This window comes from Podarcis filfolensis, assembly GCF_964270895.1.
Source record: "Podarcis filfolensis genome assembly, chromosome: 7".
NCBI classification, from domain to species: Eukaryota; Metazoa; Chordata; class Lepidosauria; order Squamata; family Lacertidae; genus Podarcis; species Podarcis filfolensis.
The window spans coordinates 90,867,549-90,885,504 of record NC_139603.1 but is presented as its reverse complement, the minus strand read 5'-3'; the positions used below and the strand labels follow the sequence as shown (position 1 = coordinate 90,885,504).

The 17,956-nt window shown below is 54.6% G+C and overlaps 1 protein-coding gene across 2 annotated transcripts; it reads right to left on the bottom strand.

Annotated features, from left to right (window-relative positions):
• Nucleotides 1–46: 46 nt before the first annotated feature.
• On the bottom strand, nt 47–16,439 carry SHARPIN (SHANK associated RH domain interactor). Of its 2 annotated transcripts, none has more exons than XM_083622035.1 (14): nt 16,170–16,439; nt 14,025–14,199; nt 13,152–13,262; nt 11,693–11,834; nt 11,441–11,531; nt 11,011–11,287; nt 9,403–9,527; nt 8,923–9,096; nt 3,132–3,292; nt 2,919–3,030; nt 2,417–2,596; nt 1,617–1,715; nt 1,095–1,238; nt 47–636 (listed from the first exon to the last, which is right to left on the bottom strand). In XM_083622035.1, exons 1-14 carry the CDS (start codon nt 16,404–16,406, stop codon nt 556–558), a joined length of 2,109 nt encoding a protein of 702 aa, XP_083478161.1. In that variant the 5' UTR covers nt 16,407–16,439; the 3' UTR covers nt 47–555. The 2 variants fall into 2 exon arrangements, with proteins under 2 accessions (XP_083478161.1, XP_083478162.1); XM_083622036.1 differs by lacking the exon at nt 16,170–16,439 and adding an exon at nt 14,275–15,175.
• Nucleotides 16,440–17,956: the final 1,517 nt, after the last annotated feature.

The window sequence follows — 17,956 nt, the reverse complement described above, 5'->3', positions numbered from 1 at the left end:
TTTATACTTTTCTTTTTTATTGAAGGGGTTTTTGACCCCTCCTGTGCAGCAGCATACATCCTGGGCACCGTCCCCCTTCCTTGGTGCTGATATTGCCCCCCAAAGCTTAGCACCCCACGCCGGGGGCTGTCAGTTGAGGCGAGGGTGCTTCCAGGAGTGGGACCCCTTTGGGGAGCCCCGTCTCCTTGGCCAGGGGGTTGCGGAGTGAGATTCTGGTAGTGCAAAAGGGGTGAGGGTTGGGGTTCAAAGGCACAGTGGGGCGGAGGCAGGGCAGGGCCAAAGCAGCCCCTTCTTCCCTCAGGCAGGGGAGCGTGGCCGCCCCTCGGAGGTCAGTGCAGGGAGTGGGGGGCAGAGCATCTGCTGCAGCCGCAGTGGGCGGGGCGGGTGGGTCTTTCATCTGCTGCATCCTCTAAAGTCTGGGGAGGGAGCAGCCAGCCTTCGTGAGGCCTCTCCCCAGGGCCGGCTTCCAACGGGCCGCTTCTCATCTCCGGGTGCAGAGGCTCCTTCCTTGCCGATGGGAGTCCTGGCAGCATCTGGTGCCCCTTTGGCAGGCGCTCAGTGGCAGTTCTGGCATTGGGGGTGGCACCTTTCCCCATCCACGTTGCACCGGCAGCCTCCGCTGGTGTCACCGGGACCCTGCCAGGGAGGAGGACAAAGCGCATCAGGGGGAGACCAGCCGCCCGGCCGGAAGGGAGTTCCGCAGAGTGGAGCTTCCTAATGGTCTGGTGCTTTGGAGGCACCCAAGCCCCCTTCCCAAGGAGCCTGTCTCCCAAAGTCCGCAAGGCAGGGCATTGCTGGCCTCAGACTTGCTTCAGCACACAGTCCATCTCCCTCTGAGAAAGCCCTTAATACTTCCTATCCTCTGGCCGCCCTCACCCCGCCATGTATCTCTCTACTGGGATACCCTCTGCACATTGCAAAGCTTTCTGGGCCACATCATCTGTTGGACGGTTTGAAGATTGGGTAGTAGCTCACCAACCAGCCTCCCTTTTCGTCCAGCCCCCCCGTTAGTCCCTTTGGGAGGCAAAGCCTGGCTCTCACCCCTCCTCCTGCCTGGTGTGCCAGCCCCTGAGCCCCCTCCCTCCGGTGCTTACCCCAGGCCCCCAGCGCGGCCCCTTGGTCACCCAGCAGATCTCCGTCTGGCAGACAGGGCAGCGGAGCCAGTCGCAGCCCCCCTTCTTCTGCACCACGATGCGGCAGACGGGACAGTGCATGGCCTCTCCTAGCTGCACCAGCGTCTGGCGGAGACAGAAAGAGGGTGGCCATAGATCCATAGAGGGCAAAGGATCCCACAGGTCATCTAGTCCAACCCTCTGTCATGCCCTATGTGGAGACTGTCAGCCAAGAGGAAAATGCACCCAGAGGCCGTCGGGGGCGGGGCAGAAAAGGCCCTTGTCCAGTCCCTTTGAGCTGCTCTCCATCTTACCCCCCCCCCAGCATTGATACCCTCGAGGTATCCCAAGGGTTGGCTCTGCCAGTGCCCACAGCCCAGGCAATAGGGCTGAATACCGTGCCAAGGAACTTGGGCTTTGAACGTTTCATTGGGGTGGGAAGAAGCGAGGCGGCCCCAGCGCCTGCCGTGAAATACAGCCCCCTCCACCTCCCGGCCAGCTCACCTTCAGCATGTTGCTGGTCTGGCGGGCGGCAGCGTCGTTGTGAGCCTGGAACTGCAGCTTGTCCTGGTATTGCTTGCAGTTCATGCCCTCGTGGATGGCCTGCGGGTGGAGGGCAGAGAATCAAACCCCCGGCGTCCCTGCAAAGGGTTCCTTCCTGCTGCTCAAACTGGCGGGGGGGGTGGGCAGCAGCCCCAGGACCCTCCCTGAGTGGCCGAGGTGTCTAAAGCCAAGCCGACACACACAGACGGCAGAACAGGCATCGCCTCACACCAATTTTAACCGTCACTCTCGGAAAGTCAAAAGCTGCCACAACCTGGAGACGGAGAGCTTGGCAGCGCCTAGTTAAACTGTGGAACTCCCGCCCCCAGGAGGCAGGGACGGCCACCAAGATGGATGAAAATTCATGGAGGGCAGGACTGTTGATGGTGCCCAGCCAGGAGGGCTCTGCTCAGCCGCCGGAGTCGGAGGCAGTGATGCTTCTGAAGACCAGTTTCTGGAAACCGCTGGATGGGAAAGTTGCTCTTGTACTCAGATCCTGCTGCCTGTTTCCCTTTGGAGCATCTGCTTCTCCACTCTTGAGAGCGGGAGGCTGGACTAGGTGAGCCACTGGCCTGATCCAGCAGATTCTCTTTATGTTCTTACACCTCCTTGCAGGGCCTTTTTATGTGGTGAAACATCCCCAAGGGGCCTTGCCCTTCCCCTGCAAACTGGCTCTTTGCATGTGTCGACCCAGGCTCCCCCCTACTGTGACCACCTCCTTTGCCCTCCGAGGGCACAGTGCTGCCCCTGCCTGGGCTCACCTTGCAGACGAGGCAGTTGAGGGCCCAGCAGATGGGGCAGCGGAACTCGTTGACGTCGTCCTCGTAGATGCACCAGCCCAGGCAGTCGGCCGTCTGGCAGTGGTAGCTGTTCTGGGCCCTGCTCTCTGCCACGGCCAGCCGCCGCTCCAGGAAGCGCTCATACTCGTCCCACGACACCAGCTGCGGAGACCAGGGAGCTGGCTCAGAGCCCCAGAGAGAGGGAGGGCAGGGCATGGGCTGGCCGGGGGGCACCCCCTGGCTTCCGTGGCCGGAAGGGGGTGGAAATCAAAGGAGCGTCTGGCCATGGCAGCCTCCTCCACTCCCTCCGTCTGCAGGAGGACCGAGCTCTGCAAAAAAGACCTCCAGAGCTGGCCTGCTCAAAATGCCACTCTGAATCTCCAACCGCTCTTGATGACGGTGGCAGGACAAGGGGGAGCTGAGCTGCCCTGCCAGCCTGCCCAAGAGACCCGGCCGGAGGGATCCTTGAGCCTTGCAGACTCACCGCCCGGATCTCCCTGTCCTGGAGGTGGCTGCTGCAGGCATAGGAGTCGTCCCGGAAGGGACAGGCCACCTGGGGCTCCTCACTGCAGTTGATCAGCTGGCGCAGGCAGTCCCTGGGGAGGGAGAAGGGGGGACGGCAGTGGGATCAGGCCACAGCACCCTCCCTTCCTTTCCCCACCCCCTGGGCCCTCCTGCCCCAGGCAGGCCAGGTTACCTGCAGAAGCTGTGCAGGCACTCCCGAAGCAGGACGCCCTCGCCAGGCTCCACGTTCAGGTAGCAGATGCGGCACTCAATCTCCTCCCGGTTGGGCACCAGCGCCGCCTCGTCCAGCTGCTGCAACTGCTGGAAGTTCTGCTGCCGCTCTTGCTCCAGGGCCTGGAGGGGGCAAAGAGGGGCAGGGGGTGGTTGCCCAGCAGGCAGGCCGCAGGCCCCTGGTTAAAGGTGGGTAGGGGGCTCAGCCTGGGCACACCCACCACCCAGGCGGGTGAGATTTGGAGGGTCAGCTGTAACCCGTCGGAGAGCCTCCTAACTCTGCAAAAAGGGGCAGAAGCCCTACTACTACTACTACTACTACTACTACTACTACTACTATTATTATTATACCACAGTGGTACCTCTGGTTACGTACTTAATTCATTCCGAAGGTCCGTTCTTAACCTGAAACTGTTCTTAACCTGAAGCACCACTTTAGCTAATGGGGCCTCCCGCTGCTGCCGCGCCACTGGAGCACGATTTCTGTTCTCATCCTGAAGCAAAGTTCTTAATCTGAGGTACTATTTCTGGGTTAGCGGGGTCTGTAAACTGAAGCATCTGTAACCCGAGGTACCACTGTAATACTACCTTTCCCCAAAGATCAGAGAGTGGTTTACAACATAAAAATGCAAAATGCGTAACATAATAACAAAAAAACACAACCCGCCCACCGCCAGGCACATTTAAAAGGCTGCAGATTGTTTTAACAGTGGAAGAGGAGCATTTTTGCCTGGTGCCTAAAGATATTATCACGAGCCGGAGTCGGTTGAAGGTCAGCAATTAAAAAACCCACCAGTATAGTTGAAGTTAACTCTTTATTCAAAGGAACCAAAACACCTCAGGCCCAGTGATCTCAGCAACTTTCCCCAGCAGGTCTTGCCCCAATAAGGCAGTTGCAAGGACTGAAGACCCCCGCCTTCCCACAGCTGCCAAAGTCCCCTCCTCTCCAGGGTTTGTTTCAAGGGAGCAGAGACTGTGGCAGCTCTCCTCCTCTGCCCTTTCCGTTTCTCTGCATGTTCTGGGAGACCAGCGGTTGCAGCAGGAGGGAGGGACCCCCTGGACTCTTCAGCAGCCGGTCTCCCCTCCTCTCCTGCCTCTGAGTCTGGACTGCTCTCTGCCACAGCCTCTTCCTGCTCACTAAGCCCTGTTGCCTCTTCAGCTTCCAACGCCTGCTGCTCCCAGTCTGCTCCCTCTGACCAGGCATCCTTGTCCCACCACCAATTCCCGGGCTCTGAGTCTTCTTCCCCTGGGGGTTCCCCGGCTGGCGCCTCACACCATTCCTCTGCATCCAGCCGGCCCATGACAGAAATGGAGTGAAGGTGCCAGTCCCCCCCCCCAAAAAAAGCCTGATGGGAAAAGTAGGATGCAAGACTCTGGAACAAATGCTCTGGGAAGAGGCATAAAACGAAGGTGGTGTCCCAAAGCATCAGCTTCTGAAGCGCAGCAAGAATGTTGGAAGATAATGCACACTTTGGGTGGCTGATCTCGGGAACCCTTTTGCAACACCTCCTCTAAGGCAGTCCAGCAACTGCATGCATGTTTTGGCAAGGGGGCAAGGCAGAGAGCAAGACTTAATAAAGGGGGTTACCTCACCACCTGCGGAAGACCCTCCCCTGACCAGGGCAACTGGCACCCGCAGGATCTTGCCAAGACTCAGCCAAGACGGATCTGCTTGCTTAGGCCTCTGAAGGCCTTTGCTGTTGACCCAACCCAATGGGTGTGCTTTATTCTTCTGCGATTTTATTATAGGGCTTGTTTGCATTCCACATGGCTCTCTGCTCTAGAAAGGACAGAGGGGAAGGACAGCTTCTTCCTGCTTTCAGTCTCCAACTCTCGGGGAATCGGGATCCTGAGATGTCTGGCAAGCACATCACAGCAGCATTCACAGAATTACGGAACTGAGTGAGTTGGAACCCAGGGGTCATCTAGTCCAACCCCCGGCAATGGAATGAGCTTTTTGCTGGCTCCCTCCTCCTCTATGCTTGTCTAATTGTGCCTCACTTTTTTGCAAAATGTCTCAAAGCAATTCATAAAATATTTAATATGCAGAACTTAGCAAAGTTTTAAAAGCCGTGACAGAATAAAACAGTGGGTGGAATCCAGTGTAGTGCTAGGTGTGTGTGGGGGGTCTGCTTGCACAACAGGACTTCTCACGCCTCTGGGGGGCTGCTAAACCCATTCTGGGGTATCCCCCAAACCTTCAGAGATTTAGCGGGTGAGGGATGTGAAGGGAGGGAAAAAACTCCCATGTGCAGGCAGACCTCATTGTCCATGCAACAGCTTAATTCCTGCCCCTTCCGTGTAGTGGGCCTGAAGCTGTGGAACTCCCTGCTAGCTGAAATTAGGCACATGACTAAGACTTCCTTGTTCCGGCAAACAATTTAAGGCAGTGCTCAGTTTTATGATACGTTTTTATTCTTTTGCTGTCCCATTTTTGGTGGCTTGTTTTTATGTACCCCACTAAAGCAAGGAATGCAAACCTGCTGCAGTTCCCCAGACATGAGACGCCCATGAAATCAGCAAGGGGGGGCGAGGCAGTGAGGCTGCTCCAACCCTTGAAGTGGCTGTAGCAACTCTTTCGCAGGCAAAAGGGCCGCCTGTGGCAAAGAGAGCCTCACTGAAATTCTCTTGAGGGGAAGCTCACAGCAGAGACCCCTCAGTCCCCACTTTGTGGCTCAGGGAGGACAGTGGGGAGACTTATTTGGAGCAGGAGGACCCCCATCTCTCATCCCCCCACCCACGCGCATACCTCCTGAACAGCCCCTGCCCCCTTTCCCCATCAGTGACGCTACAGAGAAGTACCAGGATGGACCGTCAAGCCCAAATGAATCATTTAATAGAACAAAGCATTTGCTCTCCAATTCATTTTTAAAAAAATCAAATTTACAAACACGTTATGCAGAAATCAAGCCATTTCAAAACAGGTCCCGAAACTTCTGCTGCTGAATAATCAGTGTTCAGTACAGAGAGGGAGAGAAGGGCGTTTGCTGCCCCATCAGGGGCCAGGGCAGCAACGACTGCCCCACGGCGAGGGGAGCCACCTGCTCCAAGATCTGCGGGCTGGGATGAGCAGGAGCTGGGGCAGACCCCCAAGGCTCAGGCAGCAGCATCCCCTGACCCACTGAGAAACAGCCACCTTCAGGGGAGGGGGTTACAGCATTTCTCTTTCAAAGTGCTATCACGGCAGAGGCTCTTTCTTTCTAGTCCAGCTTCAGCATAAGCAAGTCCCCAAGGCAGAGCCTGGCCTTGCGGTTCAAACGCTGCCTGACCTGTGGGGCTGGGCAGGCCATGGCTTCTCCTGGTCAAAGGCACACGGGGAGAGCAGCCTCCATGGGGGGCAGGGGGGGAGAGACCTTCAACGCAGGCCCCTACGGAGCGAGGAGCACAAAGGCAGCAAGCGGGAGGCTCCCGGCAAGCAGCAACGACACCCTGGCTGTGCAGGCCTGAGGGCAGAGCGGAGGAGAGCCAGAGGCAACTGAGGGAGGAAGGCACTGCGGGGCAAAAAGGAAGCTCTCACAGGGCAACGGGCTCCATGGGTTGGGCAGGCAGCCCACAGATCCGATGCACAGCGTCAAATACAGCAGATCGACTGCCTCCACTGGGCAAACAGTGCACACACACGCACATTTTCATGGTGGGGATCACAACCTATGAACAGCTCATGGTATTCAGGTGGCAGCCCCACTGCAGGGGCTCTTGTGGCCCAGGAGACCAACCTGGCTCCAGCCTCTGAGGCTCACACAGCTCCACTCTTCCATGAGTGAGAGGCAGGGAGGCTCTGGGCTGCTGCCAGCTGAGCTGGGAAATGGGCCGAGCTCCAAGACCCAGGTGGAATGGAGGGGCAAGGGGGAAGGCTAGGCAAACCCACAAGTGTTGCATGGCTGCGCCCCAAAAGCTGCTCAGGTGGGACGCAGAACTTGTGGCTGTTGCAGGGGGCTCTCAAAGCACAACCCCCCCAATATGGCTTCGCACCCCACAGCTTGCTCAAAGGCCGGCCAGCCAGTGAAGACGCCAAGGGCCACTCTCAGCTGCTTGTTCTCAGAGAGGAAGGTGGGGGGCAGCCACAGAAGCCCACCCCTGCCCTGCCCCTTGGGCTTCACTGTCCGCTTGGCTCATCTTGGCAGCCTTTGGTGCGGCAGCCGGGACTAACACACATCCCCACTGCAAGGCTGGGAGGGGCAGTGGTGGCGATGGCGGCCCCGGCTCTGAGGAGGGCTATGAGAACTCCGAGGAGAGGTGGATAAAGTCGTCCGGGGTTCCCAGGCTGTGGGCACAGGGCACAGCGGAACCATCTTCTCTCCTTCCTTTTTCCTGCCACAAGAGAAAGAAGAAAGAAGAGAAGAGAGTCGTCAGGTGCTGCTGCCGCCACCACTGCTGCTGCCGCCAGAGATTGCTGCCTGGAGCCTGACGCACCTTCACCACCACCAACACCAACACAGCCCAGAATGGACTGCAGCCCTCCCTGAGAGCCCGCCCTCCTTGGAAAGCACAGAAGGAGGAGGACGGAGCCCAAGAGATTTTGAAATTCTATTCCTTCTCTGGCGCACTCTACAACAACATGTTTTTCGTATTTACAGGAAATGTGACGAAAACAATACACTAAAAATATACCACCGATGAAGCATTAAAAGGGACAACCAAATCATAATTATTATCTCATTATTTAAGAAAATGAATCAAGCAAGAACTAAACATCACCTACATAGTTGAGGAGCAGGATTTGGCCAGTATGTTAGACCCTTAGCTCCCCATCTGACGAACCAGCTGACATCACCAAGATGTTGGGAGACAACTTCATGAGAAAGGTAAGGGGCTCTTTCCTCCCTCCCTCCCTCCCTTTGCAGGCAGAGATTGTGTCCAAAGATGTTTAAACTCAGAGGTGTGACGTCGGCCATGACAGAGGGGAAGGGGGAACCTGACCTCACTCTCAGGACTGTCCTGGAAGTGGACTCCAGGCACCTGCGGCCTCGTAAAGAGGACATGTTCATTTCCACCCTGCTTCCACTCCATTCAGCAGTTTTATTCCTTAATTTATACTCCACTCGTAGACCACAATGGCAGCAACCTACCCCAGTGCAGAACTAAAGTGATTTTGGATGAACACTTTTTTAGCACATTTCTTATTATGTAAATTTATAGCACTTCCCTTATAAATAGCTTTGGGACTCGCTTTGATGACGTGATCAATAAATTTAATAAGCTGAACTTGATAATTAGCTTTGATGTAGTTTGTTAATCGTTCACAAGGAGATGGTAAATACTACCTATCCTTCCTCTCGTTTACTGCTGCTTATGACCTCCGGAGTTTCCTAAAAGCATTCCTCCTTGCTTCCTCCTTTATTTACTCTGAATTATGTATGCATGCTCAACTAAGAAATTAGCTCTTTGTAGTTTTAACTTTAACTTTGTCCCACATGGGTTTTTTTGAAACGCTCAGAGGAAATCTGATTGGTTCTTATGAACACTGTATAAAAAGTTCTTTTGTGAATAAAACGACCTGGGCCAAGGGGGTGGACGGGAATTATTATACACACTCCTCCCAGAGTCTTGCTGGTCAAGCCTTTGTGTGTATTCTATTAATCAGAGTCCAATCCTTCCTTTGCTTTGGGAACGCCACATTAAGGAGCTGCATAAGGAGAGGGAGCTCGAGAAAAGAGCTGAGAGAGCTGGGAGCAGCGCACAAAGCTTCAGACCCCTGCAGGGAGCTTCTCCAGCGGACTGTGAGGCACAGAAAGGGAGCTACCAGGACCTACCTTCTGGTACTGTAAGATGCCCTCCTTCTCCTGCTGCATCCGCCACAGCTCCACCTCATCCGGCCTGTAGCTCCCAGGAACCACATAGTTGGCAGGCCGGTCTGTGCTGCACATCTCGCAGCCGGGCCGGGTGGGCTTGTTGATGAAGGTGCAGGTGGGGCAAGACCAGCCAGTCTGCAATGGGAGATGAGGAGAAAGAGGAAGAGGCCGCTAGACGTGGCGCCTGCAAGGACAGCCCCTGTCCAAGAGGCCGTGGGCCAGGATGCAGCCACGTGCCCCAGGACCACTCCTCTCCCACTTGGGCTTCCTGCTGGGCGATGAGGCCCACCCCAGAAGGCGCTCTGGCCCCTTTCTTGAGCAGACTATGGGGTGAGGGGAGACAAGGCCACAGGGAGCCCAGGGACTGGGAAAGAGAGAGGGGCTATATATATGGGGAGACGGCTGCCTTGAGTTTCGCCCCTTAGCAGAGGGAGTACATACCGGCACAGGAGAGGGAGGAGGGGCGGCAGCCGGGGGTGGAGGGGCTCGCGAGTGGCCAGGGAGGAATTTTCCCAGGAAGTGGCTGCTCTCACCGACATCCCTCTTCCTGTTAGAATTTTTCACACCTGCAACGGAAGAAGGCGGCTTAGAAGAAGAAGGTCTAAGAACTTTGCAATTGCAAAGTTTCTCTTAAACAAAAGCTAGGTTAATATCGATCAGTCTGAATATAAGCATGTTAACTATTGGAGAGATTTTAATGACTGTTCACAAGCTTTGTTTAAATAAAGGTAAACAAATAAATGTTGTCCCTATGGTTAATCTCTAAACTCTTCCAGATACATTAGAGGCTTTTCTACGAACATGAAAAACTGGTTGGATCATTTCTCAGGTATGCAGATTTGCACTCTAACAAAAATCAGATACGTTTCCTTTTCAGGAAATACAAGCGGACACAGAGCAATGGATCCAAACTACAAGAAAGAAGATTCCACCTAAACATTAGGAAGAACTTCCTGACAGTAAGAGCTGTTCGACAGTGGAATTTGCTGCCAAGGAGTGTGGTGGAGTCTCCTCCTTTGGAGGTCTTTAAGCAGAGGCTTGACAACCATATGTCAGGAGTGCTCTGATGGTGTTTCCTGCTTGGCAGGGGGTTGGACTCGATGGCCCTTGTGGTCTCTTCCAACTCTATGATTCTATGATTCTATGAAGTCCTCCTGACTCCCAGAGGCCATCAGGCCTGACTGCCACCTACAGTCATATTTTGGGTCGAAGTAGCTTCGGGATGAATATTTTCGGGTTGCGCTCCACAGCGACCCAGAAGTAACGGAGCGCGTTACTTCTGGGTTTTGCTGCTTGCGCATGTGCAGACGCTCAAAATGACGTCACATGCATGCGCAGAAGCGGTAAAACGCGACCCGCGCAAACGCGCCTTATGTTCACTTCAGGATGCGAACGGGGCTCTGGAGCGGATCCCGTTCGTATCCAGAGGTGCCACTGCACTGGTCATGGGCAGCTCATTTTTGTTGCTCTTGGTTTCCTCTTTTTGGGGTGGGGGGGGCCAAGGCAGAGCAAAGCAAGAAGGAGCAACAGGGACAAGAAGAGGGAGGAGCTACGAGTGCTCAGCGTGCAAGTTCCTATGTCCCTCCCTCCCTCAGCCAAACCTAAGCGCCTGCCCCCCCCCCCAGCACAAAGGGACAGATTCCTATTAGTATAATTTGTGAATTTATACCCTGTTTTAGGATTGGACCTTTAACCACATACTGTCACAAGCTGTGTATCCAGATGTAAGAAAGAGATGCAAAGCTTGGCTGTAAGGATGCAACAACGTTAACAATATGCCATTTAGTTGTAAATTAGTGGTCAGAATTGCACCACAGAGGAGGAAAGATATGAATAAATGAGAAACTGGACTTTAGTAACTGAATTTGGCCTTTTGTCTTCCTGATTTAAATTGCCTTGACTTGCAGGCGGAAAAGCCGTTGGGGAGAGGTGTAACCTGTTCTGAGGGTTCTGAAATGAACCACCTGCTTCTAGCCAGATGCAACCTCTTCCCCTTTTTTCCTGACTAAGGAGCCCCCGCCGTCCCCAAAGGGCTCCCTGCCTGCTCACTTTTCTTGGGCAGACAGGTGGGCAAGGTGCTGAATTTGTTCCTGGCATCCGTCTTGTCCGCCGGGGGCGAGGGGGGCGGCTGCAGCACCACCCAGTCCCTGTCCTCCTTGAAGCGCTGCTCAGAGAGGTGGGCGCCCTTTGCCGAGAGCAGGTAGAGGAAGGCCGTGTCGCCGTCCTTCCGTATCCCGTAAGAGCCAACGGTTCGGTCATCCACGCAGAGACACTGGCCAATAATCCAGCGCTGGACGCTGGGGTGGAATCCGTAATCCTGAAAGACCTGTGGGAAGCAGAGACAGGGTCAGTGGGAGTCTGAAGGCCTCTGCAGCAGGCCAAGCAGCCAGGCAGTCATTGGCGCTTTCCCCCAGAAGCTGCCCCAGGGAGGGAGCCAGAAGACAGCATCCCCGCCTCTGGAAAGCTGTGCCCAGGTTACCTTCTGCCTGAGCCCTGCAATGGTGGTGTACGTGTGGACGCGGGTGGTGATGCTCGTCGAGCAAGTGGCGTCTTCCACCTGCACCTTCATGCTAAAAGGAAGGGAATCGGCCAGTGAGACGAGCGCAGCGTGTCCCGCAACCAGCCATCTTCAGAAGAGGAGGTGTGCAGGGGATTGGCCCCAAATCACACAGCCTAACCCACCCAGCCTCCTCCAGAGACACCGGCTCCCTGCCCAGCCCTCCACGCCCACCTGATCTCGCTTGTGGGGTAGCAGGACTCCTTCAGCAGGATCCGCAGAGCAGCGTGTTGCTGGGCGAGCAGCGTGGCACAGCGCATGGCCTCCTCCTCGTCCCCGAGCTCAATGGCAGTGGACAGGTGGAACGCCAGGTCCTCTGAGGAGGAGACAAAGCCAGGCATGAGCCAGCCAGGTTAAGTTGTGCGCCCCCCATCTCAGGCAAGCCTTCCGCCTCCCCCACTTCTCCAAGGTCTGTGATGGAAAACCTCCTAGGGAGCCACCCACTGCTGAGCAAGAGCTCTCAAAAGCAGCCCCACCCCCTGCCCCACACTTGGCTTGCTGCTGCAGGTGGTCAGGCCCAAGACTTCCTTCCAAATGAGTTCTAAAAGCTTTCTTATCTTATTCTGGTTTGAGCATTTGTACTCTGCTCTTTTCTTAGTCACACAGAGGCCTCGTGCAGCTATTGGATTGGTTTTAGTTGTCTTCAGTTGCAGCAGAACTCGGGCGAGGACCTGGGAGGCCAGGGTTCGAATCCCCAGTTAGCCACAAAGCTCACTGGGTGTGGACCTAGGCTAGTCATTCACCCTCGGACTAACCTACCTCAAAGGGTTCCTGCGAGGATAAAATGGGGAGGAGGGGACCTGTGTCAACAACCTTGAGCTCCTTGAGGAAAGGTGGGATATGAATGCAATAAATGACACTCTTCTCTTCATTTATGTTGACCGGTTGGTTTTTTACTTTTTTAAAAAAATGAAAAAAAGGTGGGGCAGTTGGAGGGGCTCACAATATCGCTGGCAAGGGCAGCCCCCTCTTCCTCATCCAGCTCAAGCAGCCGCTCTTTCAGGACATTTATGCTGCTCTGGTGAGTTATACAGGGCAAACCGCAAAGCACGGCTGGGGAGCCTCCAACCCAAGCCCTGGATGTGGCCCCCTACTTAACTGCATCTGGCCCCTGGGTATTTCCAGCGACTCCTCATCACTGAGGTGGTGGATCAAGCAGGCACTCAGGGAAGAGGTCAACATAAAAGGAAATAAAACCAACCAAGTGCTTTTAATGCAATCAATCAATGAATACTTGCATGGGCACCAAATGAATCCCAGTGGATTAGCGTCAATGGGAAGGAAAGGTTCAACAGGAAGTATAAACATAGTTTGTTTTTTAAATGGATATTATTTATTCATCTGTTTACCTCTTGCTTGTCAAAATGGCTTCTAAGCCATAGAAATATGGGGGAGATTTTGGGCAATTACCGAAACCCAGTTCCCTCTCAATTCACCTTCTCAGCAATACTTCACGAAATGCACCCACTCCTCACTACCATTGTGCAACAAAACCAGCTGCCTAACCTGATACAGGCAGAAGGAAATTTCAGATATGCAAACATCATATTTCCTGGCAGCTGAGCAGCATTTATGATGTGTCTTCAAGGGCACACTGCCAGTGGACAAGTGTCCTGTGCCATCAGCCACCCACCTTTCCTGGCAAGCTCCAAGGGCAGGGAGACATCGATGTCTGACAGAGAGTTGAAAAGTGCCAAGGGAAGGGGAGAAGGCCGTCCTGTCAGCAAACCGCTTCCCTCAGTAGCTGGGGAGAGAAAAGACTTTAGAAGAAGTGCTCCAGCAGGCAGACACAGAACATAAGAAGATCAGACTAGCCCCCTGGATCAGGCCGATGGGCCATCTAGTCCAGCATCCTGTTCTCACAGGGGCCAATCAAATGCCTGTGGGAAACCCACAAGCAGGATTCGAGCACCAGAGCCTATTCAGAGACTACTCCATTAACACAGGAAATGATTATGCTTCAGAATAATAAGCTGGAGAGTTTACCAAAGAATAAAGATGCAGAATTAACCAGTTTCCCTCGGGGGTTTTCTGGAGGGCAGAGCAAGTCTGTCTCCACCCTCCTGCCCCACCAGGTTTCATCACTGCTGGCTCTTGGTCAGCACTGCAAATGCACCTGACATGCAGCTAGACATCAGGTAGCTATAGCACAGCTTACAACCTGCAGAGCCTCCTGAGCTTAGGAGCAGAAGCAGCCCTGGAAAAGGAGTCTATGGTACAGCTCAGGTGTATAGCTAGAAGCGAGAGCCTGGGGGTGACTGGGGGCGGTGCAGAGGCACATTGTTTCCCCCACCCCAGAGCTGTTCAGCCACAACAACCCATTTTCTCAACCTTCTTGCTTTACTAACTGCCCTACAGATCAAGACAGGTGCATCTGATTGCATCAAGAGGGCAGGCCTCTCCTCTTCAGAACTGACAAACCATGGCATGTGTAAGAGCCATGCCCTCTCTCACTACCAGAAGCCGGACCCTGGCATTGCAAGTGCTTTCTGGGGCAGGAGCTGACCTTTCTGGAGCTCCTGGAGGGAGCTGCTGACGACTGTCCACCACTTCTGTGCCTCATGCTCATCCTCAAAGTGGAAAACAAGGGGGTCGTCTGGGCGGGCTAAGAACTTCAGCTCATGACACGTGGCAGTCTTCACCTCATAGGAAATGTCTCTGAGGTTGTACTCAACAAGGCCCTGGGAGCAGAAAAGCATTAGTGGGTGAGTGCAAAGTCAAATAGCCCCAACCAGCTCTTGTTGAGGCCTCTTTACCTCAAGCAACACGGGGGTCAAAGCACCCATTCTATTCTTCAGCCAAGTCTCATCAGGCTCCCCCTCATCAGTGCTCATGCCGAAAGCTGCTCCCACTGCTGAAGAGCTCAAAGGATGGACCTCTCCTTGCACAACAGGACTTGCCCCCTTCCTCTCCTCCCTCTGTGCAAAACTGCTTGAGAGGTTCTCCCATCCCTCCAGAGCTGATTTTGAGGGTGTATGGACTGCAGGGGAGAGAGAGAAGAGGGGAAAGTTCCATTCTGCAAGTGGAACTCCTAAGAACAGAAGGAGAACCTGCTGAATCAGGCCAATGCCCCATCTAGTCCAGAATCCTGTTCTTACAGTGGCCAACTAGATGCCTCCAGGAAAGCCACAAGCAGGATTCAAGCCCAAGAGCCCTCTCCCCTCAACTGCTATTCAGAAGCATTACTGCCTCTGACTGCAAAGGCAGAGCTTAGCCATTATGACTAGCAGCCATCAATAGCCCTCTCCTTTGTGAATTTGTCCAGTCCTCTTTCGAAAACACCCAAGTCTCTTGCAGGAACATTGCATACTACCTTGGGGTGAGGGTGTCTTTATAACTCCACTGGCAGAAGCAAGAGGAGCCTGCACGTCCTTTCCTGTTCTGCCCTATTTGTTTACAGCCCCTCATGATGAGTGTGAGGCCTGTGTGTGGTAGGCAGGGTGTTACAGAGGTAACAAGAAGGTATGAGGCACAATCCACAAATGCCACTAACCAAAGCAGTTTCAGTGCTGCACCCAGGCCTGAAACTGGATTTAAATGGGTCCAGATAATCAGTTTCCCCCAAGCATGCCTTGAGCTGGATCACCAATACCGTCTCAAGGACTCAAACTGTTGTTAAACATGTTGACTGCAAGCCATTTTGGGTACTTCTGTATGTGATTGAAAGGTGGGGATGTAATTGTTTTTAATGAGTAGTACATTATGAGCAGGCATACTTGAAGCACACAATGGACTAAGGTATGTCGAGGAACGGACCTGGCCTTTCTACTTGATCCAATAAATCAGTGCATTTAACAAAATGGAAGTGCAAGGGAAACAGAAACAGGCTGCTACCATGATCCTTGCTTGGATAGATGAGCTGGATAGCCTATGATCAAATCCCTGGATGTTGTTGGTTGTTATCAATAAACGCTTAGGAAGCACCTAGTTCTTTTTCTAAGCATTGTTCATACATTGAGACATCCTGTAAAACGTGGGGTGGGTGGGGAGAAACAGATCCTGTAAAGGATGACTTTGCTGGCCTCTTGGGCACCTCTTGTGAAAGAGGCAAGCCTTCAGCGCCACTCAGAGAAGAGGCACATTTTCCAGCAAAGACTGACAGCGGCTAGAAGGCCCCAAACCGCCTGGGCTTTGCCCCTGGCGCTGCTTCCCCGCGGCTGGGCAGCCCCCTCCAGCAGCTGAAATGCGCCCACTCTGGTCTGACGGGTTGGGGCAGCAGCTGCCGGCCCAAGAGCTTCAAGGGCCTGTGAGGAAGAAAGGCAGGGAGGAGGAGGAGGCGAAGGAGGCAGCAGCAGCAGCGGGCCAGACGAGCCTGTGTGGCCGGGCCAGAGGGGCGGACCAGGACCTGGGTTCAAATTCCCTTTGGGCCACGGAGCTCAGTGGGCGTGACCTCGGGGGCCGGTCGGCCTCGCCCTACCTCGCAGGGTTGTTGTTGGGGGGCGTGACCTTGGGGCCAGTCGGCCTCGCAGGGTTGTTGTTGGGGGGGTGAGAGGAGGAGGAGGAGGAGGAGGAGGAGGAGCACACGCCCCCGTTGAGCTCCCTGGAGAAGGAAGGCGCGACGCCGAGCCAAGGGCGGCCCAGGGCAGGGGTCCCGCTGCCTCCCCCTCCCCAAGACCGGGGGGCCCTTCCCTCCCTTCCCTTCCCCTCTCACCGCTTCGCCCCCCGACTCCGCCGCGCCCCGCAAGCCGAATCGGAAGCGCTCGGGGCCGGGCGCGGCGCTCAGCTGGAGCCGGAAGAGGCGCTGGGCTTCCCGGCCGGGCGGCGAGGCGGCGGAGGAGGCCGAGGGCGGCGCGGAGGGCGCGTCCGGCGAGCGCGGCACCCAGGCCTTGGCCGAGGCCAGCAGCACCAGGCCCGACGGGGAGGGCGAGCAGCCCGGCGCCGCCGCCATCGAGTCGCCGCCCGGAACCGGAAGCCGAGCGCGGCTCCCGCGGGGCGCTTCCGGCGCGCCTCCGTCCACTTCCCCCCCGCCGCCCGACTCCGAGGTTCCGGGCCAGGAGGGGACCCTCTCCCCGGAAGCGGGCGGGGGAGCCCTCTAATAGATATACTTGAACGCATATTGGAGGCAGCCAGGGCCGGATTCACCTATAAGCTAAACAACCTATAGCTTGGTTAGGGCCCCACTCTCTTGGGGCCCCCCCAAAAAATCTGGATGTACATTTCCAAAATATAAGATAAAAAAGAAATAAGATAAAACCTTCATACAGAAACAGTGTTTTGTGTTCTGTTTGGACCTATTAGGTCCATAAATTACCATATAGCATATATTCAACACAAAAAACAGCAACAATTTGTTGCTGACAAAGGGCCCCATTACCTTCAGGAGCTTAGGGCCTCATCAAACCTAAATCCAGCCCTGGCCCTCCTATATATATATTTGGGCGACATGTTTGATTCAGCACTTGGGCTTCTTAAAAGATGGTTGCGGCCCCCCCTGGAGTTGCTGCAGCCTGGAAAGAACTCGCCTGCCTTCCGCAGTTCAATGCCCAGCCCTCCTGGCCCCGCTGGCTGGGGCTGATGGGAGTTGTAGTCCAATGCTACCTACCTGCATCGTAGGGGGTTGGACTAGATGACCCTTGGGATCCCTTCCAACTCTACAATTCTGTGATGCTATGATGGCACCTTGTGAGCGAAGTCTGCTCCCCCTTGGAGCTTGGCGGGAAGAATAGGCCTTGTGCCAGCTCTCAGGCTGGTGTGGAGCAGCGCTGTCAACAGGGAGCATGGGCTGTGCGCCCTCTGCTCTACAGTGAGCTCCTTCCACCAGCACATTTTTTCCCATTGGCAAAGGAGCATGTTTGAGGAGTTACACCAAAGGAGACTTCTATTCCCTTTGAGAACCCGTCTGCAGCTGGGCTTTCTGCTTAGGACAGCCCTCTGAAAGAACTTAACATCTGCATTTGTTTGTGTGGTGTTTGCCCTCCTAGGTGGGTCATAAGGAAAGGGTTAAATGAGTGGGAAGTGATTGGCCAGTGGGACCCAAGGGGAGGAGTTAGAGTTGGTGTTGTTTGGAAGTCAGTTGAGAGTTGGGAGTTGGAGAAGGAAGAGGGGGGATAAGTCTGTGGGTTGGACGAGTTGTGTGGTGAGAGAGTGAGAGGAACTGTTAGGTGGAGTTTGAAGTTGTTAGGAATGTTTAGGTCAGTAAAGAAACTACGATTAAGAAACTGACAAGAAAAATTATCTGAAACCATAAACTTGTTAAGGCTTATAAAATAAACTTGATTATTTGTTTTAATGTTAACAACTGTCTGGACTCTGTGTGTACCCAAGAGAAACGGGTTGGTGGCAGCGGGGAAGCAATCACAGTGGTGGCACAGGGATCAATAGACAAACGTCCGGGGACCCTGTGTGATCGCCATAGTTTGCAATCCAAATTGCCACAGGAGAGCTAGTGTCCTGTCATGTTTATTAATAATAATTAGTGACTGACTGCTATGTCTTCTA